The 22,898-nt window shown below is 35.2% G+C and overlaps 1 protein-coding gene and 2 non-coding genes across 5 annotated transcripts; all 3 read right to left on the bottom strand.

Moving 5' to 3' along the window:
• Positions 1 to 1,297: 1,297 nt before the first annotated feature.
• Positions 1,298 to 21,709, bottom strand: CCNB1IP1 (cyclin B1 interacting protein 1). 3 transcript variants are annotated; one of them, XM_074327944.1, is made up of 9 exons: positions 21,660 to 21,709; positions 18,577 to 18,752; positions 15,768 to 15,845; positions 14,720 to 14,906; positions 13,662 to 13,743; positions 12,244 to 12,323; positions 6,770 to 7,102; positions 3,729 to 4,062; positions 1,298 to 2,207 (listed from the first exon to the last, which is right to left on the bottom strand). In XM_074327944.1, exons 7-9 carry the CDS (start codon positions 7,064 to 7,066, stop codon positions 2,005 to 2,007), a joined length of 834 nt encoding a protein of 277 aa, XP_074184045.1. In that variant the 5' UTR covers positions 7,067 to 7,102; positions 12,244 to 12,323; positions 13,662 to 13,743; positions 14,720 to 14,906; positions 15,768 to 15,845; positions 18,577 to 18,752; positions 21,660 to 21,709; the 3' UTR covers positions 1,298 to 2,004. The 3 variants fall into 3 exon arrangements, with proteins under 3 accessions (XP_074184045.1, XP_074184046.1, XP_074184044.1); XM_074327945.1 differs by having other exon boundaries at positions 13,662 to 13,787; positions 18,494 to 18,752; XM_074327943.1 differs by having other exon boundaries at positions 13,662 to 13,787; positions 21,660 to 21,708.
• On the bottom strand, positions 12,614 to 12,761 carry LOC141570929 (small nucleolar RNA SNORA79). The gene has a single exon (XR_012495371.1). It is a non-coding gene; the product is annotated as a small nucleolar RNA SNORA79 (small nucleolar RNA).
• LOC141570937 (small nucleolar RNA SNORD126) lies at positions 15,508 to 15,584 on the bottom strand. Its single transcript, XR_012495377.1, has one exon. It is a non-coding gene; the product is annotated as a small nucleolar RNA SNORD126 (small nucleolar RNA).
• Positions 21,710 to 22,898: the final 1,189 nt, after the last annotated feature.

Below are 22,898 nucleotides of genomic sequence, written 5' to 3' on the forward strand. Positions count from 1 at the left end.
TTGTACACTTTTAAATTTCTATCTGTATATGTATTAGCTATCAAAAATAAGTATAATTTTTAAGTAAAAAATGATTTGCTTCCATTAGACTATCTCTGAAAGAGATATAAGACACTGGCAACAGTAATTTCTTCCAGAAAGCAGGAGTGGCTGGGGAGCAGGAGTGAAAGGGAGACTTCAAAGTTTCTCTGTACTTTTTAGTTTTAATTATAGCTTCTTGTACTTCAAAGTGATTTTGTGAACTTAAAGAAGCAAAGTTCAAGGCAGAAATCATGAATGTACATAAAAGTATTTCCTCAAAGCATTTTCCAACAAAATTTAAAATTGCATAGGGAAAACAAATATTTTGCACTGTAATCTATAAAATCTGTGATTAGCTATGAAATAGGGAAAGACGTTTTAAAATTTTTAAGTCAAGATTTTTCATCCTCTTTCTCAGACACAATTTTAACTTTAGGATATGGAGGTGAAGGGATTTGTGGAAAGGTGAATAGGGAATACAGTCAATAGCGTGGTAACTTTTCATGGTGACAGATGGTTACTAGACAGTGTGTTGAGCACATTGTAAGATATATAAATGTCAAATCACTATGTTGTACACTTGAAACTAATATAATATTGTATGCCAACTATAATTTAATAAAATTAAATATTTTTGAAGAGATTTTATATTCTATACTCCTAAAGAAAACATTACTTGCTTGATATTATTCACTCCTTTCTACAATGACTAAATATAAAATATCCTCAAATTATTTCAGTATGACTTTATTACCTAACAAAGCTGAGATTTGGCAGTTTGGATAATTCCATTGCAATTCCTCCCAAACCATTAAGAATAAATCATAAAATTTAAGAGTTACAAAAAGCTTACTGGATAATTTAATTCAATCCCTCAATATAAAGATATAGAAACAAAAACCCAGAAAGTTTAAACAGACACACAACAAAAAAAGCCATAATTAGAACCCAGATGTTCTGTCTCCCCAACCAGTACGATTTCAAGTCTTGCCTTTATAGGACATAAAGTTACTGAAAGTATCCTTCAAATTTCTTTCTTGACTCTATGCTTTAAATAAGTTATCTGTGACAGTAATCCGAAATCCTCATTACTGAATAAAGGAAAACAAGGAATAAATCTTTTAAAGTATTTTAATTAATACAATCTCTCAAGATCAATAACATATTGTAAGTTTTCTGCATTAGAAGTATATTCCTAAATAAGTAAACCAAGGCAACAGCTGGCAAAACAGTAAAGAAAGAGCAATTTTATTTTAAAATAAACGGCAAAAAAAAATCAACTTTGCAAAATAACTTTATTAATGTGAATTACTTTTAAATAGAAATAGGGAATGATCAGATGTGCATCAAATTGTACTCTCATTCACTGACATAAGCATAAACACTCCAAACAAGTAATTATAAGAGGAAGTACATAAATAAATAGAAATAAATGTACACACCCAAACGACAAACTGTAGACACACCTACCATTTCCTGAACCAAAATCTTCACATAAATATACCAGCAAATACAGCAAAATATCAATATAAAGGAACATACATATACATATATGCATAAATACCAAAACCCAAAGTGACATGTAGACATATAACATAAGTGCTTTGGTGCTTTTATACAGATGCAAAAACACATAGCTCAGTCAAATAGCCCAGACAGAAACAACCATTGATCTACAAAACACCCAATAATATTGTAACCTTTTTACTAATTGTGAAAACTCAACAGTTCACAATGAAATTGAGTTTAATAAAATGCTCATGCTTCATATAATGGAAATAGGAAAAGAAACCAGACTCGAAAGCCACTCCTCACTGCCACTGAGTTTCTCATAAATTGAAAATGTGAAGACAACTTCAAAGACTTAATAGCACAGGGAAGAAGTCACCAACAGCACAGGGAGGTCGGTGACTCCTATCTAGAATAAAGATTATTCGCTAAATGACAACACTTAAAGTAAACAGAAACATTCTGTAATGTGAGCTAAATTCTTTTTACTTTAAAGGCCCTGCTAGAGACTTGCTGTTGCTCTAATTCATGACTTGGGGAGGCAAAACTAAAAAAGCTATTGCTGGGTTCGGGTGCTGTGGGAGAACCCACAAAAAATGGTCTGAACTGAAAATCTCCATCTGCACCACCTCGATTTCGAACTGGTGTACTGTCCAAAGGAAACTTGGAGTTGTTCCCTAGGAAAAAAATAAGGGAAAAACTTAATCATCTATTTACTTACAGACCTTTAGAACCAAAAAGACTAAAGTAATTCAATATTCCAGAAATATTTTAACAGAACCCAACACATACAAGACAGATAAAATATAAACCTAATGTTGGATAAAGAAGAGAACTATGATGTCCCCACCCCCTCCCCCGACCACAGTGTAAACTGTACCTTCTTCTGTGATAGCCATGACCTCATCACCTAAAGTAATTTGACACAATGAAATACATTTTTAGTAGAGCTAGAATGTATAATATCATAATTTTATTTATTTGTTAATCTACTTCAAAGGAATATCATATATACATGTAAGGGGGTATATAATTTTTTGTCCCAGGTTCTTTAAGACTAAGTTTTTTAAAAGATTACCATAAACACTCCAAAAAAATATATGACAACTATAAAAACTGGCACATATTCATGACATGAGATCAATTAGAATAGCCTTAAAAAAAATCAGACAATAGATCTGATTCAATAAGCATTTAACAACGTCCACTAAACCCTTCCTGGGCTTGTACAAGTTTTAAAGGGAACACATAACTAAAGGAGAATGGTGGCCATATCTGCTTCAAGCCAGAAATGGTAGTAAGAGGTAAAAGGAAAAAGGTAAGTGTGCACAAAAAGAGGAACAGAAAAAGACTGGTGAATATGAAAGAAATAAAAATAAATGTGGATAGGGACAAGGGAAAAAATAAGAACATCTACAAATGCCCATACACAATAACACTTGATTCATTGTATCTGCCAAGGCATCAAACAAGCAGAAAAGGGCTAGTATCATTCTAGATTGTGTACTTCCAGAGGGCAGGAATCCTATCTACATAATCTTTATATCTTCATTGCCTGGGATTATACCTACCAACCTGGCATGTGAAACACATTTGATAAATATTTGATGAATGGACAACTAAACAAAAACATCCACCAAACAAACAACCCACAATAACTTAAGAACTGTGCAATCAGTATTGCCTTGTAAAAGTGAAATATAGCCTTCTTAGAGGATAACAGATGATTAAGAGTCTGGGCTCTGAAGATAGCTTTGTGACCTTGACCAATTTACTTAAACTTTTTGTATCTCAGTTTTCTCATCTGTAAAAGAGGGATAAAAATAATACTTACCTTATAAAGTTTTTAAAATAACATAAATACATCTATAACAGTGCCTAGCACTTGGTAAGGAATCAATAAATGGCAGCTATTATTATTATTACAACTAAATAGCTTTTCATTTAAAGGACCAATTTGCAAAATTTTATTTTGGGGAGATATACCCCAAATTTACAGTTCAAATTGAACATGTAACTTAAACATAATCAAATAAAATAGATAAAAGCAGTGATGTACAGGTTGAGACATGAAGAACCTAGAGCCTATCCCACTCTAGGCCTTTGGAGTCTCCACAGACTACGTGGAACTGTATAGAACAGTGTGAAAAATCACGGATTTAAAGAATAGATGTTGGATATTGCATGTCTTTCCTTACCTACAGGGAAGCCAAAAATACCAGACTGTGATACCATGGATGGCTCAAGGGTGCCTTCTTGGTTAGCAATAGTGATGTTTCGTAGCCTAAGGCTATCATAGAGGCCTTGAAGCTTTTGATACTGACGATTTCGTTCCATAAGTTTCTCAGAAATGTCGCTGAACTTTTTCTTGTATTCTTCTAGCACTTTCTTCATGGAAGTGACCTCCCCTTTCATAGAGGTCAATTCTACATCCTTACTCTGTATTTGCTGAGTATATATCTTCTCCATCTGCTTCAGATGGCCCTCAGCCTTGCTGAATTTGTATTCTTGATAGAGACGCTCCTGATGCACCTGTCCCAAGAGAAAAAAATAAAGGTTTTTAATGCAATAAATATAAAGTTATATAATATGAAACTTTATACAAACAGAAAAATATGCCTATACTGGACTGTTATTAACATTTAGAATCAGATTAAGAATTAGGGTGATTATTATTGAAAATAATACGTTATGTCACTAAATGCATAGAAAGAAATCTCAAACTACTACCATTACACCAACAAAAGAAATGAGTATTTGTCTAACCTTAACAAGTGACATGTAGTCCAAAAATTTTTAAGAAATATAATCCTGTGTTTCAAGTAACCCACAGTGTGGAAAATAGATTATAAGACAGCCCCCAGTTATTCCTGCCTCCTGGTACTTATATTCTCCCTTTGAGTGTGGATAGGACATATGACTGAAATACAGGAAAAATGACAAGATGTCACTTTGTGAGAACATTACATTAAAATATAATATCTGGGGCGGCCGGATGGCTCAGTTGGTTAGAGTGCGAGCTCTCAACAAGGTTGCCATTTCAATTCCTGCATGGGATGGTAGGCTGTGCCCCCTGCAACTAAAGATTGAAACTGGCGACTGGACTTGGAGATGAGCTGCGGCCTCCACAACCAAATTGAAGGACAACGACTTGGAACCGATGGGCCCTGGAGAAACACACTTTACCCGAATATTCCCAATAAAATTTAAAAAGATAGACATAGATAGATAGATAGATAGATAGATAGATAGATAGATAGATAGATAGATAGAGATAGATAGTAAATGTCTGGGTTTTTTTTCTTAATCTTTAACACCACTAAAGTGTAGCCTCCTGGAAGCTCATACATTTTTTTTCATTACTGTGTACCTAGCACCTAAGAAGGTGCATGAAATATAAATGTTTCCTGGCACTCAAAAAATGTATGTTGAATGACTAAAATATTAGGAAAAAAATTAATGAAGTAAAGAAAAATTCATTTCTGGCTACCTTACTAACTCACTCACTGGTTTCCTCCATATCTTAAATGATGAAAACAATATCACATGTACATGTTCAATCAATACTAACCCCCAAATAGGAATCTACTTTAATATACAGTGTCTATTCATTCAGTCAATAAGTATTTACTGAGACTTAAGACCAGTAACTATGATTGTCACTGAGGATCCTACATTGCTCATACAGAGATATACAAGAATCAAAACTTGACCTAAAGAACTCTCCCAATTAGAGAAGGTGAACATGTATGGAGGTAATTATGATACAATATTAATAATACAATAAAGGTAAGCATAAGATGATACAACAGTGTATAACAGAGACATCTTACCCAGAAAAATACAATGAAAATATTTACTTGACAGAAAACAAAACCTTTAGGAAGCAGTCTTATAAATGCACATGCAAGATACAATATACTCCAAGATATGATTAAAAGTTCTCCACAGAAGGTAAGTTTTTCTAAGAACACACCAAAGGCAGAAAGCATAAAGGAAAAGAGTTACGGGTATGAATTTGATGATAAAAATGCTTATACAGCATCATTTTAAATAACCTAGGAAAAAATATGATACAATGCAATCATTAATATTATTACATAGAATACACTAAAATTTTCAACTTCTGTATGTCCAAAGAAAATCAATGAAGACTAATAAAAGTGAAAAAAACAAAATTTCTTGCAACATCTGACTTAAATATATAGAGAGAAGTCTTACAAATCAGTAGGAAAAAAAACCTACAGCAATTGAAGTAAGCAAACTGAAAAGCAATTTATAAAAGAAAAATACATGCAAAAATACAAGAAAATGTGTACATCTAAAAGTCATCCAAGAAATGCATATTTAAAGAGCCATGAGATTCTATTTCACCCACATCAAATTGGACAGTAGAAAGTGTGGAGAACCAAGCACCCTGATATAGGGAATACAACCTTCTTAAGGGAATACAAATTGATATTATCTCAGTAGAGGGCAACTTTAAAATACTGCAATTTTAAAACATGGAAATGTATTTATCCACCTTCAGGAATTTAATCTTAGTAAATAATTAAGGATGTGGATTTGATGATAAAAATGCTCATCACAGCATTTTTTATAATGAAAATAAATCATGATACAGTGCAACCACTAAAATTATGATTATAGAATACTTAATTTAAAAACATTTAATAAAATATTCATAATAGACATAATATATTGTCAACCTTAACTGGCCACTAAAACAGTACGTGTGCTCTTATCTTTTTTGTAAAGACAAAAATATATATTTTTATTTATATATTTATGCACAGAAAAAAATCTAATACACAAAATATATCAACAATGGTTATCTCTGAGTGAGGGAAATTATGGATGTTTTTTAATTTTCTTCCTTTTGGATTTTCAGCAATAAACTTACTTTTTTTTTTAACTTTTTAAGTTTATTTTAAAGTGTGTTTTTCCAAGACCCATCAGCTCCAAATCAAGTAGTTGCTTCCATCTAGTTGTGGAGGGCACTGCTCACACTGGCACATGTGGGGATCGAACTGGCAACCCAGTTGTTACAAGCATCGGGCTCTAACCAACTGAGCTAACAGGCTGCCCTAAACCTACTTTTGAAGATGATTTACTAAAAAGAAAGTTTTCCATACATTCATAAAAAATAATTGCAAACACGATGAAGGAAAAACATTACTAGAAACTTCCACATATACTTTAAATCACACTCTCCAAAGAAACTAGCCTAAGCACTAACCTGGTATGTCCAGAAGGCCAGTGCTCGGGAGCTAATGTCCAACACAATTTCTGGTCGAAGTCCTGCCAGTACCATGGCTTTATATTCCTCTGATGGATTGAGTTCTGTTCGGACAATATCTAGCTTGCCAGAAAGGGTACTGTTGCAGGCAGGGCAGATAGCTGGTGAACGACTAAACTCACCACTACCATGTTGATCACAGAAAATGTGAGAGCAGGCAGTAACCCATGCATAACCAGAGAGTTTGATTCGACACTTGCGATAATTACAAAGCAGCATGTCTTCACACAAAGACATAATAGAAAGTGATGTCTTTAGGTGCTGAAAAGGATCCTAAGGAGTAAATGAAAAGGTCATATAAGTCAAATCGCAGTGAAATGAAATAAATAACTAAATAAATAAAGCATGTTTTCATTTTATGGTAAAATAATGTACATTTCATTGTTTTATATTTATTATAATCAATATTAATTGTGCTCCTTCATGCAAATCACTACAAAGCCATTGAGAATTTTTTTATGGAAATAGTTAAAGACATGGGTGGTTCCAAGTCTCACTAAAATCAAAAATAATACGTACATGGGAGAAAAAGTTCAGTAACATTTACAAAGTACAAACAAATAAACATCAAATTAGTGCTTTTTGCCATTCCTCAATGCCTAAACAAAAAACCCAAATTTCCCATTCATTGTTTGCTAGAATATTTTAGTATTACTTCTCCTCTTGGCATATATAAAAGTCCAGGCATTAATTTTAGCCATTCTTTAGTGCAAAGTATTTTAAATTTTTTCATATATGCTGATTTCTCAGATTCTTTACCTGTGTTGACTGAAAGAGTAGTAACCTGATAGTATTAAATGAAAACTAATCTAATTCATCCAATTAATTGACCATTATGAAGCCTGACTATATAAAAGCAGATTTTTTATCACCATATCAACAATTCACCTATTATACTATTCAATGCTATGCTTCTATTTAAAACATTTTTAAAACGAAATACTCTTGTTACTTTTCAATATGGTGTCCACTCTTATTGGAATTTTACTACTCCAAACCGGACAGCAATCTTCGGGATATACCAAAGTAAGTCATACATTGTAAAACATAGTAGTGACACACCAATTAAACACCAAGAAAAAATGTTCACGTTTATTGACAGACAAAATCTGTCAAGAATGTTGCCTTGGTCATAGGGGTTGACAAGGACGTTCTGACACCTTTACCCCAAATGTCACCGCTGAGTGATTCTCCCCACAGGTGTACGGCACCTGCAGCTGGTCATGAGGTCAACTTTTACCTTCAGCAGCATAATGGGAGTAGAGGAAGCAGAAGACCTGGGGACAGTTTTGAAGCTGAGACGCTTCTCAGGCAGTGCGAGAGGCGCAGATTAATTCCAAATTTTCCACGAATTGGGGGAAAGCCAATTTAGCGAGCTGAGGGCCAAGTTTTTGAGAGTTAGACTCACAGAAACTTCAGTCAGAACTTCTTGGCCTGCTTTTTGCGCTCCACAGAGAAAATAACAGTAATATGAATTAAGTACCTAACCTGAGGCGCCTGAGAAAAAGCGCGGGAAAACGCCGTTGCCTCTGTAACTCCACCAGGCGAAAGGATTTGCGGCGCGTGTCGCCGCTACGTCGGAGGGCGCACGGGGCGCACGCGCAGTCACCGGCCGGGTGGCGAGCTCCGGGTCCAGCCGCTCAGGATGCTGGGACCCACTGCACGTCGCATGGGCAGTGAGCGCACAAATCCGACACCTGGGTGAGGTTTCCCACTTGGAGCCTCGCAGATCCTGTAACTGACTACCTTTACTGCCCTCTACCAGCACAAGAGTACCTCCTAACTTTAATGGGGATAACATTTGAGGTCAATCCCCTGAGGGTAAGGGCAGAGAGGAACAATTAAGAAGCTAATACACGCGTGTGTCTGTCCTGGCAACATGTGGGGAGTGCCAGCTGGATAGCACAGGCTAAGTGATTTCAGGAAAAATTCCCAGAAGTGGTGATACCGACATATAATTGGACAGCTATCACCTCCATCTTGAGGTAGATTCTGACTTTTTTATTCATCTTGATATAGCTATCTTTCCAGCTTTTACACATCCTCTGGAACTTTCCTTGATTCACTCTGCCTTGTGAACTTTCATTACAGCACTTGGGATCAGGCGCCACAGCTTTTTTGAGGTGATCAGCCTGTGTGCTCTCCTGGACCCACTTGTGATTGTTTAAATGTTTGTACTTGTTTGATCCTAATGCTGTTACCTGTCACTTCCTTTTCTGTTCTGTACTATGATTTTTTGGCTCAATATATGAGTCGATTAGAATTCACACTAGAAATTAAGCCGAGGAGGGCTTGAGGGGTCCTGGGGATATAAGCTTTAATGCTGTCTTTTGTAACCACCTTTCCAGATGTGATTCCACTATGAATTTGTAACAGGCACAATCCAATTAATCAGCAAAACAATGGACACCAAGCCCTGCAAACCCCTGGTGGGTTGTGAAATGTTAATACTAAACCGTTCTCCAAAAAACCTGTTAAAACATTCTGCTAGTTGGTCTATTTGCAACTTGTTCACAGTAATTAGAAAGGGTCATCTTGGGCTTTGTATACATTTCCTAAAATGTCTATCTTCTGAGAATTTAGAGCTGTGACCTGATTCTAGTGGTACAAACTGGATTCAGAGAAAATTAAGTTCATTTATAAACCATGTAATCCCTAACATGTTTTGGCTATCTGAGCCTTTTGTGCATTTTCTGGTTTTGACTATGCCAAATGTAAAAAGAAAAGGGTACAATGTCATTTAAAGTTATAAAACACAAAGCATTCAAATTCCACCAATACAAGTACCTAAGTTTGTGATCCTAGCCAAGTTACCCTTGTTCTGCAATACAATCCCTTCCAGCTTAAGGTCATCCTCTTGATTCCCAAAACCTAGTGTTCCCCACACCATTTTCTCTCTAAATCAGTTTCCAATTTCCAACCCATTTGGCTAAACGCCTTTCAGAGTTACTATTTTTCTTTCTACACATATAGTGGGGGGAGCTACAAAGTCTTAATATCCCAGTAGTTTGGAATATCAGGAACTAACTGTTTCTTCATGGCATGTATCCTGTTCTCATGGCATAGACAAACCCTTCACTGGCTTGTTTCTAGGGTGCTCCTGGAGATGAAACCACTGAAATCAATCAAGAAAGGCTAAGGCAACCACCCACCAAAAAAATATTTTTAAAATATTGGTTTTTGTTATTAAACATCAAGAATACCAAGCATCATACAGCTTTAATAAACCCAAAATTTTATTATTAAATATCAAGCATATCAAAGCATCACAGCTTTAATAAACCCAAACCTTTCTCACATTTGATCTTTTTTAATGAAGTAACACATTAGATATAATTGAAACCTCCCCTGTGTACACTTCAACCTCATTTTCCTCCCACCTCTCCAGAAGTAAACAGCCAAATTTCGGTGTTTATTATTCTCATACATGCTTTTACACTTTTAGTATATGCATACGGTGTTTCCCCGAACATAAGCCCAAGTCGGACAATCAGCTCTAATGCGTCTTTTGGAACAAAAAATGAATATATTATCCGGTCTTATATAAGACCGGGTTTTATATTATAGTAAAATAATACCAGGTATTATTATATTATATTATATTATATTATATTATATTATATTATATTATATTATACTATACTATATTATATTATGTTATATTATACCCGGTCTTATGTTAGTGAAATAAGACCGGGTCTTATATTATTTTTTGCTCCAAAAGACGCATTAGAGCTGATTGTCTGACTAGGTTTATTTTCAGGTAAACACGGTAAACATCAGTCTTGTTTTGCATGTTCCAAAACCACCAAATCTCATCACATAGCACATATCACTTGGTCATTTTAACTCATTTTTGAGATGTAGTCAAATTAATATACATACTTTGTATTAATTCCTTTTAATAGCCAAATACTACAAATATACCACAATTTATCCACTTTTTAATGGACATTGGTTCCCGGTTTTTACAATTAAAAATACTGCAGTGAACTTTCTGTAAATGCCTCCTTTACTACACATGCCAATTCCTACACAACGTAATACCCAGAGACTGGGTTAGTGTATAAGTATCTTAAACAACCACTCTCCAAAGTATCACTTAAATTTACTGCCACCAGAAAAGGGAGCCCACGTTCCAGACCCAGCAACATATGGAAGTATCAGTTTTTCTGTTTTGAGTTTTGCCCATCTAATGGCAGTAAAATGGTTTCTCAATGTTGTTTAATGTGTAATTCTTTGAACTAGTGAGATTAAACATCTTTTCATGTGAATGATTACTCAGGGGTTCTCATCTGTGAATTGCACATTTAATCCTTTGATCATTTCCTTCATTTATATGAAATCCTTTGCCAGTTACAGGGCATGCAAATACAGTTTGAATTTTACTGTATACAAATTTATCAATCTTTCCTTTTTGAGCTTATGTCTACTCCAATGTCACATTCTTTGCTTTTCTATAGGTGTAAAATTCTCCTTTACATTTATAGATCTTTAACCTATAAGGAGTCTGGATAAACTGACAGTACAATTTGTGCTTATACATCACTTACACCATTTCATTACATATTACTTTCACCTTTCAAAAATGATATTTTTGCCTGGAAATTTGATTTTGATCTTGTGTAAATATTCTAAGTAACTTTCAGCTATATTATGAGTATTTATGTACCACATTTCTCTAAGAGTCTCAGAGATAGTAACTTTACCTCCCATTATCTTTGAATCTTTGGCTGTTAGCATCATGTAATCTAAAACTAATTTGATACTTTAATAAAAGAATCTTAATTTAAATAGGTTTCGTATTCTAACAGAAGTTATTACAGTTACATACCATTGGTGTGATTCTGGTATAAGCATGATATTAAATCTCATTCCAAAACACACTGAAGTAATCCAGACTTCCAATATTTGGATGTGTATTTTATACCTTTTGCATATTAAATATACATTCATGAATGTAAGTACAGTATATTGGGCAAAAAATTCCCTGTAGTATAATGTAGCCAAAACTGAGACTATTTCAACATTAAATATAAAGCAGAAATAATGTTTGTTTGTTTTTTATCATACTTGAGTGGTATGTGTAATTTAAATCAATGGTAAATATCCAATAAGACTATAAAATGTTAATAAAAGATTTCCTATTAAATATCAGTAAGCTTTTATATATCTATTCCTCACATACATAGGATGTTTGCACAGCCATTCTTTATTGCCTCTTAAAGGATCAAGCATCATAACCAGATATTAAGAATTATAAGTAGATTCATTGGTACCCAGATAGTTTATTTTTTGATTATCTATTCTGGGACAGGCATTAAGGATAAAGAAGTTGGCCTGCTTTCACGGAGTTTACAATGTGGAATCTAAGAACGAGAAAATATTTTACTCTTTCCTTTGCTGCCTCTTACATTTTTGCAAGTTGATTTTAAAAACCTTTTCTGGTGACAAAAGCTTCCATCTTCAATTTGAAGAATCGTCTACCTTCATACTGCAAAGAAAAAGATATTTTTAGTATCGCCCTGAATATGTGAACAATCACTCAGTATAAAACTGAGTAAACCATTTAAAATTTAAACATGAATGACTTTAGAGTAGTATAATGTTTCAGTAAATCCCAGATCAATTCACTAGAGTTCATTTCATAGCCCAAGATCAGTGCTATTCAAATACTATTGCAATCAAAGGGTTCTCAAACTATATACTCATGTTTTAAATTTAGTTTTGTTTTGTTTTTAAATCACAGGTACATTTTATTAACCTAGAATTACTAAGTTTTGTAATTGTCTGACTCCACAAAAATCAGAAGGCACTAATGGACAGCCAATCCATCCCCATGGTGCTCTGAGTGAAGACAAGTCAGCTTATATATATGATGGACTAAAATCCCACTACCTAAGGCTCCAAGCAGTGAGAGGAACAGCCATCAAAGTTTATCTCCAACCATTCTAATAAACTGTAATAGATGTTCTAAGAAATATTTATCAAAAATACAGCTATCAAAAAACATAAAAAAGACAAAATAAAAAAATCAAAACAAAAAAAATAAAAAGTTTAAAAATAAAAAATAAAGCTATCAAGTGACTTACAGGAATCATAACATCTAAATTTTAGAGTTAGTCAAGAGCGAAAACAACCATTAAATATCAACTGGTCCAGCTATACAGACAAAAATGAGGAATCAGATTATAAAAAGAATTAGTGCCCGAACCAAGAATAATTAACTAGAGAAAATGTTACTGGAATTATATAGGGATACACACTATAGTCCTTATTACCATATGTTGCCTAATTCAAGAATTAAATTAGGCTTTGGGGTAAAAATAATGAGGAACCGGCAGACTGGAAGATGCACATAAGCAATAAAAGAATTTCTAACACCCTATTATGCAGATGTCAGAAATGAATAGATAGTGAAAAAGTCTAAAATAAATATACACATGAACACTGATAAAACAGCTAACATCTACTGAGCATTTACCATACGCTTAACAATGTTCTAAGCCCCACACATGTATTACCTAATTTAATCTTCAAAGTCAAGCACTATTGAGTCAGGCACTAGCATTGTCTTCTAAGATATAGACACTAAGAAACTGAGATACTAAGAAACTTGCCAAGTTTACATAGCTGGTTAAGTGACAGAGGATGGGTTTGAACCCAGCCTGACTCCAGTCTGACCCATGTATTACTACTATGCTACCTCTCAACATCTGACTTTTTAAAATAAAATTTGTAGAACCTTAGCAGCTAGCCATAATGTCACAAAGCTGAATTTTCAAAGATTCATATGTATATCAAAGCTTCTCAATTTCATCATAAGCCTTACCATAAGAGAAAAATGTTGTCATCATCTATTGTATATCCAGGACTTACAGCAGCCAAGAGTTCCAAGGTTGGGAAAGAAGTTTCTAGAAAGAAATTCATCTAGTTTCAGTCTCCTGAAATTTCATTTCTGCAAAAGACATAGCCAAAAGCTAAAAAACTATTTCAAGTGCTGATGTTACTTTGAATTATGTGTATTTCCTGTATTTTACCCTCAGATTTACCCCATTCTGTTGAAACGTTCAGGCACAGGTAAAGAATACAAGCCTCTTCCATCTAGGTTATTTAAAAATAACTTTAGGGGGCAGCAGGATTGCTCAGTTGGTTAGAGCGCAAGCTCTGAACAGGGTTGCCAGTTCAGTTCCCACATAGGCCAGTGAGCGTGCCCTCCACAACTAGATTGAAAGACGACTGATAGGTCCTGTAAAAACACAGTTCCCCAATAAAAATTTTTTAAAAATTGGGGGGAGGCAGGTAGTAGTTGAGGGTAAAGGGAATCATATATATGGTGATGGAAGGAGAACTGACTCCCGGTGATGAACACACAATGTGATTTATAAAGGATGTACTACAGAATTGTATACCTGAACTTTACGTAACTTTACTAACAATTGTCACCCCAATAAACTTTAATTAAAAAATAATAATAAAACTGAGGAATAAAAAAATTTTTTTAATTAAAAAAATAACTTTAAACTATATAATACATGATATAATAAAGTCAGAAAGTACAGGTTAACAAAATCACACATAGAATCCAATTCTAGAGACAATAATCCCTAGTATTAGAGTATATCCTTTCAGGTGGTTTCTCAAATAAATAAGTATATAAAAATGTTTAGGCAGTAAAAGGATTATACGTATTACTCTGTAACTTGTTTTTAATTCAATGTGTCATGAATACCCTCCCATTTCAAGAAAGGTAAACATAGTCCCATTCATTTATTTTAGCTTTTATTTCCCTTGCCTTTGAGGTCAAATTCATAAAATGTTCTTTGAACCCAGGTTCATAAGTTTACTGCCTATGTTTTCTTCTACGCAGTTTATTGTTTCAGGTCTTACGTTTAGGTCTTTGATCCATTTTGAGTTAATTTTGGTACATGGTGACAGATAGCAGTCTAGTTTCATTCTTTTGCATGTGGCTTTCCAATTCTCCCAGCATCATTTACTGAAGAGGCTTTCTTTTCTCCATTGTTTTTGGCTCCTTTGTCGAAAATTATAAGACTTCACTGATATGTGTGATATGAAACTGAAAGCAACAAAGAAATAAGACAAAGAAATGAAGAAACAAAAACTCATAGACACAGATAATAGTTTAGTGGTTACCAGAGGGTAAGGGGGAAAGGGATGGTAGATGAGGGTAAAGGGGATCAAATACATGGTGATGGAAGGAGAACTGACTCTGGGTGGTGAACACACAAGTATGATATATAGATGATGTATTACAGAATTGTATACTTGAGACCTATGTAATTTTACTAATCATTGTCACCCCAATAAATTTTAATAATAAAAAGAAAGGTAAACACAACTTGTAAGTGACTGTATAGTGTTGCATTATATGATCCTGACAAAACTGATCTGACTCTGAGATTCTCTTAACCTGATATATAGACTAATAAAATAGAATTATCCCCATTATCAGTGCTGTTTCTTTACTGTTCAAATTTTTTATAATTCTTGACCCTAGTTCTGTCTATATCATAGAGATCTTTTGATGAAAAGATTAATGCATAACAAAAGTGTTATAGTATCAAATTCAGAAAGATTTAAGAATTACTTGGGATCACAGGCTAGATCCCAAATTAGGCACTCCAACAAGCAGAATTCCAGGTGTTTGCCCTAGCTTTAGTCTGCTCAGAGCATGTGTTTAATCAGGATGATCAGCTGAAACACGGACTTAACATGCATTTCATCATGGCAAACTGTAAATGACTGGTGAAGGGCAAACCACCACCGGTTCCTCATCCCTAAACCAGGAAAATCTTAAGGTTAGAACCAACGCTTTTTCAAGTATCAAATCTCAGCCACTATGAACACTGAGCCCCAAAACTTGCTAAGTGATTAGAGATTCAAATGAGGTAAGAATGAAGGTTTTTCTTTCACTTACCTCTGGTATCAGATGAATCCAGCATCTATCTTGGAATGAAGCTGAACTACAGAATCTATTGACTACTTAGCATTATCTCTGGAAAACAAATTAAAAAAAAACACAAAGTTTACGACAAGACTTGAATGCACACCAGCCTACACAAGTCACACCCATACAGCCACAAAGAAAATTAACCTCAAGGAAAACTGCTCATTCTTTGAATCTCCATTCAGTAATATAAATTGATCCACCTACATGCAGAATGTCATCAAATGCTCAAACTCAGTATCAGAGTAGGGCAGGACTTCTACCCAAGCTCAACTTTTTGTATAAATGTAAAAGTTTGGGGAAAACTGTGCAATAAGTGTAACCAGCCTCTGAAAGTTTATAAAGGTCAACAGTCTCACAATGAGAACAGGTATGCAAAAGGAAAGAGCCCTGTGCTGACTGCAGCCAGAGCTTGGCAGCCATGGGAACAAATGCAGGGAGATGAGGCATAAATGGCACTGGTCACTGTCAGCCTCTCAACTCCACAGGCGGGTGTGATGACAGAACACATGTAACTAGTCATTGAATTCACAAAATCCTAAAAAAAAAAAAAAAAAAAAGGAAGACACTAAGATTTAGATAGGAGAAGGTAATCCAAAAGTTTTTTTCAAAATACACTTCAATTTCATTTGAGCTAATATCGATTATATTTAACCTTTACTTTTGGTACACTTTTTATTGCAATAAGCTAAAGAAAACCTTCCCTTGACATAGCAAAATTGAATTCTCATCACTTGGAGCCCAAGTCAGCCACAAGCTGGCAATATGAGAAGCTTTAATTTCCTCTTCCATTGTTTGAATGTAATCTGAACTTTCCGACTGGACACAGAATTCATCACTGTAGGCAACCCTTCAGACTATTCCCTGTTCTTTATCTAATTACTAAATAGAAAAATTTTCTCTTACAGTTAATGATCATTTAAAACTTATTAACTAAAAATATTACAATTGTATTTTTATCAGGTTCCTTTTCATATAGTAATGTGGAGATTTAAAAATTCATAACCTCAAATACAATCGAGCTAGAAAAGACAAGACTCATGAAAATTAATGTCCATGGTAAATACTAAATAAGTGGTAGAGAAAGCAAGTAATGTTAAAAGAATCATTGATCAAGGATGGTTTCATAAAGTTAGGGGAAGGAACAAGGCTAGCAGGTATGCTTGACTATACACAATAGATAATATGAAATTGAAATTAGACATTATAAAATGTGACGATTATTTCCATTCCAGAACTAAATTGAATAAAACGTCCTATTGATTAAAAAAAGTCTTGAATGAACATTAAAATTGGACTTAAAATAATACTATATTGTATATTTGAAAGTTGCTGAGAGTAGATCTTAAACGTTCTCATCACAAGAAAAATGTTAAGAAGGTGTAGTGATGGATCTTAACCAAACTTACTGTGCTAATCATATTGCAATCTATACAATTACCGCATCATTACGTTGTGCACCTGAAACTAATGTTGCCACTTACGTCTCAGCTCTTAAAAAGTGTACTATCCAATAAGTAATACCACACACAGCCACTTTAAATTAAATTAAAAACAAAATTTCTTAGTCATACCAGTCACTTTTTAACTGCTTAATATCTAAATTTGGTTAATGAATACCATATTGGACATTACAAATATAGAACATATCCATTGCAGAAAGTTCTGTTGGACAGCAGTGCCTTGAAGGACAGGTATTGACTAAAATAAGCTGACAGAACTATAGAAATCGTTTTACTCAAAATTTACAACCCCATATCTACAAGGAAATTTGAGGTTCAGAAGTTAAATTTCCTAAGGTCACCTAGCTATTAAGAGCTAGGATTTAAGTCTAGTTGTCAAAACTCCCTGTTTTCACTTCAACTTGCCACCACCTACATGAAATAAAAAGCAGAGCTACAGAAGATGGTTTACCTTAGAACGTAATGAGAACATACTGGCTGGCTCAGTAGGTTGGAAAGAAACTGAGGAGTTTTAAGTACCCCAGAGATATAATCAAAGTGTTATTTTACTCCTTTCTTGTCCTACTCTTGAATGCTTTAATTATGTAGAATGTTTTCAGATCAGCAGGAACAAAGACAGGAAGCAAAACATGAAGTCGGAGGTTTCTATAGTTCTAATAATGTCTATCTCAAAACTCCATGATCCAAGTACTTCTTACAGGAGATAAATTATAGATTTAAGGGTGCAACTTCTCTATTTGTCTCATCTCACAAACAAAACCAAGATTGCAAAGAACCTGGTCTTTGTGTGTTTAGCACATGGCACGAAGCCTACCACATAAATCCTGGTGTTAAATGATGCCTTTCCCAATGTGTGATGTTCCCTATGGGGGTCTAGTCGTTTCACAAGTGTCATTCTACCATGTGAAGGCCACATCATATTTACTGCGTACTTATTTACTGGGTATAAATTGTTTTGTAAATACCCCATAAACAATCAATGACCCACTCATTTTGTTCCCTGTGACAAGTGCTTCAAAGTACTGGTGCTCATGGCACCAGTATCATTTTACATATGTGAACAGATTCATTTTATATATATGAACAGATGCTTCATCAAAGCCTGATACAAACTAATTATTCGCAATACTAAATCAGCTGAGGCTTGTTTTATTACATTACCATTCAATTTTACTCTTCCGACTGTGTGTCTAGCGATTGTGGGATACAATGGTAACTCAAAGAACCTCCTACCTTTTTTAGATGGGAAAGACACATATACAGGTAACAGAGAACACTGTAAGGCAACATATCTTGATCAAAGTTCAAGTACTTGCCTTTATGATCCCATCAGCTTTTAACCATTCCTACTGAGAATGTCCAAATACAAGCCCACTTGATTTTTAGTGGGTCTGCAGCAGATGTTATAAAGGCTTTCACAGTGCCACTTCTGTGCTCGCACACAGGTGCTGAAGACCCAGGCCTTCCTTCCTCAATGGATTCCATCTTCAACCTGAAACAAAGGAAAATACAGAAGTTTGTATGGGAAGTATGCTATATTGGTGCTTGGCATAGTTCTCTTTTAGAGATACCTCTATAGGGCACTATCAGAACAGACTGCCAAGTTTTGGTCCCCACTCACTCTTAGCTATTTTAGCCAAGAATACTAATTGTTTTAAATTCTTAGTGCAGGGGGAATCCACTCAGAGCATAAATAAGTGGTGAGATCAGAAATATGACTAACCATGAAGTTCATCCTAAGAGACCACTATTTCACCCAGCCCAGTCCCATTGCTGGAGGAACGAATAAAAATGAACTGAAAATATAGAACCTAAGGGAAACAACAGGAAGGAATAACTGGAAATCAGGATGTAAGAGGAAATAAAATCTTTTACTGTATCAACATATTTGTATCTATTTCATAATACTTCGCCTATCTTAGAATATATAAAGCACTTTCCATATTTCACCTCATTTTGCAAGTACTATGCCATATCCATTTTATAGATATGGAAGTAGTATAGAGACTAAATAAATGAGGCAACTTAGCTTAGGGGTTAAGATAATGGATTTTGAAGTTGGACAGAACTGGATTTGCACCCTGGTTCCCCCACATATTTGCTGTGACCTTAGGCAAGTTAACTTCCCTAAGCCTTAGATTTCCTTTCTGTAAAATGAGGACAAATACCATCTACCTCTTAGTACTATTGAGAAGATTAAATGAGGTAAAATGAATATAAAATACTTTAATGTTTAATATGTTGTTTCTATTAGTAAGTATCTAAGCTCAACCAGTTAATGAGTAAGAATGCAGATATTCTGCCCAAAAAATTCAACTTTTCAGAACAATCTTGAAGCCAGAAAGTCACTCATGTAAAAGGGCCCCTCCAAATCTAAGATGCTGCATCTTGTAAGAGTCCACTGCCCCCTTCCCCTCAATTCCCTCCTTAACAGTGAAGACTCCGGTATATTCTATATAGTTACTCAACAAAAGCATACTTCCATCAAAAAGAAATTTTTCTCCCAGTCATCAAAGCCTCCTAACTGGAAAATTAAGTATTAGACACGATCTTATTAGCCTCTTAAGACTTTTAAATTAGCTTTGTAGGAATTCCCGGAGGCTTCCTTTTTTATTTTGCACGTTTCCATCACCCCCAAAAAAAGTCAGTTTTTCCTAATTTAATGTTAAAATGAGTTTACTCACTCATTATCATAATTTGAGGAAGACATCCAGCACACATTTTGCTAAGTACACACCGTGAGCATGCCCTTTCTGCCCGTGAACACAAAGACCACGTGCTTTCTGTGGTTCATGTTGTCATTCCTTCTCAACGTTACATGCTTTAAACCGAAGTGGGCAAAGATGTACTCACATTAAAAGCCATCAGCATGGTGTTGCTTTTTATAGAAAAGTCTTTATTGCTCAGTCAAGATATTATGGTGTTGGTTGTTTCTAGTCATCATTACGTGCACAAAATAAATATAACTGGAAGCACTGCATATTTAGAGTCCTTATAAACAATATATCAAAACCCAACTGAAATGTCACATGTGGGGGAAATAACAAAATTGTAAATGACCTAGAAGTCGAATAAAAAAGGTTAAATAAATTACGGTATGTACATATATTAGATTGCTGTGTAACCATTATAAAGAATGTGGATGCTCTGTATTTACTCATTTGGAAATCTTAGGGCAGGGAGGGAAGTAAGATACATATATTTGCTAATAGCAGCAGAAAATATCTCAGGAAGGATACACAAGAAACTGTTAACACTGTTATTGGGAAGGGGAATCAGCTGGCTTAGGAGACTTCATTGTATATACTTTGGTCCCTTTTGGACTTTGAACCATATGAATGTACTACCTATTCAAAAAATAAAATTAACAATAAAGCTTGAGAATTAGAAGGATTATCAGAGGTCTATAACTGGCTGTTACTACATTCCATACACTAGTTTATGTCTTTCTCACACCTCCTGCTTGTAAAGCTAAGCCAACACATACGCTTTATTCAAACTAAAGTGTAACAAAGAGAAAAATGGGAATCTGGTGAAATTACACTCAAGGTCAGTAGGCAAAACATTTTTATGAAAAAAAAGATTTACTAAATAAATGTATTGCTTACTTCCAGAAGTTACGTTGCATTTATTGTACACTAACTAGAGCCTGGCCTTCATGTATTTTGATCCTCAAAAGCTGAGCCTCCGAATGGCTCACTGACTCACTGAAGGTCACTGGAATAGTAAGCTGTGGCACTGAAATTTGATTTAGGCTTGCACTAAGCTAAGGCCCCTGATCTTTTTTAGTATATCTTAAGCTTTTTAGGGCACCCTCACCACAGTGGCAACATTAAAATTAGGAACTCTTCTTAGGGCTAAAATCCTGACTTCAGTTTGCTGCTTTAATCTTACTAAGTAAACTGGAAGGCTCTGAGCAAAGACCAGGGCAAAGACAGCATTCACTGCAGCTCACACAAACCCAGTAAGGACCAGGGCCCTGCAGCCACAAAAGCGTTCAATGTACTGGTCTGAACTCCTCCCAAGACCTACCCTCTCACCCAGGGAGACAGAAGTCAAACAGCACTGGGATAACAACTGTAGCTTTCCCTTCAAGCAAAATGAATCCACACATTTTCCAGGAACACTGTACACTCTGTACATGAAACAGAGTCTATTGTTTCTAAGTCACCAGGTCTAAGAAAGGAAGGCAGACCCAGTACTGCAGAGGCCCACGTGGAAACAAGCCAGGCAAAGCATTTCACTGCCTTCTTCGTCTCCACCAGCCGAGTATAATCACCTTACGGCTCACACACACACTCCAATGCTGGCTTGAAATAAAGGCCTGCCACCAGGATACATGGTTCAAATGGAAAGGAAATTCAAAACAATTAGGGAACAAAATTAAGTGCACACTCACCAGCCCACCACCAACCGGAGAGAGAGAAAGTACAGAGACAGGAAGTGGTTTTAAGAAGTGGCCTCAGAGTCTGATTGGCTAATGAGTTAAAGGCAGATCCCCTCCTTCTTTACCTTAAAAGGTGCTGATATGACACAACCTTCTCCTTCACCTTATCTCTTTATGAACCAGTGATGCTACCTGCACTGTTTTAGGCTGAACTTTTTAAACCAAGCTTCCGTTTAAGTTAATGTACTTAACACAAGCAAACAGGCTAATTCAGGCTGTTTATACACATTCTTATTTAGATGGACCTACTGCAAACAATTTTCATTCCAGTAGGATAATTTCCTACCCTTTGTGACCTCAACATGGTTAATTAATACAAGGTAATTTATGCAAGGTTTCATTATAAACAGTCTAGATCTGTTCAAGTTACAACTTACTTTCAGAGCAATTAATATTCAAGTTAACAGGCTTAGTGGATAAAAGATGGGTGGTTTAAAGGCTTAGGCTTTGAAGTAAAACTTAGCTGTATAAACGAACCTTGTTAAACTAACCCTTTTCTTTCTAATTTCTTTTTCACCATTTACTACCCATAGCTCAAACCCTTTTGACTTGTCAATTCTTTCCAGATTTACTGTTTCATTGTCTAAAAGGTATAAAAGCTTTTGATAGGGTAGGTAGAAAGGTAGAAATAAGCAGAAAGAGGGGAACTAGCCCCAGTTAGGAGGCCCCTTGCAGCTGCTCCTACTTGAGTTAGATATTCTGCTCTGCAGGATACTGAAAACAAAGGTGGGCACAAACAGCTTGCTCAGCAGGATACTGAGAACAAGACTTTACGGTTTAGCCCTCCCCACCCCCCTTAGCAGGCTTTCCTAAAGAATTATGAGAAGATAGTGGGCTAGTACACGCCCCTTAACCAAGAAGATATGTCATTAGAAAAAGGAGAAATGCCAGAGAGGGAGGGAACACATCCTGCTTATCAGAGTGTACCTCCTGCTTCCCAGAACCATGCATTATAGTTTTGCCCCCTTTTTAATGGCTTCTCAAATAAATCGCGGGAAATTGACGGGTTTATCTTGGTGCAGAATTAACCCCTGATCATTTGCAGAATGTAAAAGCATTTACGAGACTCTACAGAGTATCCAGAGAAAAGATTTATTGAAAGTCAAAAAGGGAGAGAGAGAGTTCTGTTTGGAACTGGCAGAAGTTTTGCCAGGGCAGTCTGAGAAGGAGAGCTGCGGAGACAGAGGGGTA

This window comes from Rhinolophus sinicus, linkage group LG03 (assembly GCF_036562045.2).
Source record: "Rhinolophus sinicus isolate RSC01 linkage group LG03, ASM3656204v1, whole genome shotgun sequence".
In the NCBI taxonomy this organism is placed as follows: domain Eukaryota; kingdom Metazoa; phylum Chordata; class Mammalia; order Chiroptera; family Rhinolophidae; genus Rhinolophus; species Rhinolophus sinicus.

Excerpts from the sequence above, each read along its gene's own strand:
- CCNB1IP1 (XM_074327944.1), bottom strand. The coding sequence starts at position 7,066 with ATGTCTTTGTGTGAAGACATGCTGCTTTGTAATTATCGCAAGTGTCGA. Across the intron at positions 4,063-6,769 it reads TGGCCTTCTGGACATACCAG|GTGCATCAGGAGCGTCTCTA; the intron begins GTTAGTGCTTAG and ends CTCTTGGGACAG. Across the intron at positions 2,208-3,728 it reads TATTTTTGGCTTCCCTGTAG|GGAACAACTCCAAGTTTCCT; the intron begins GTAAGGAAAGAC and ends TTTTTTTCCTAG.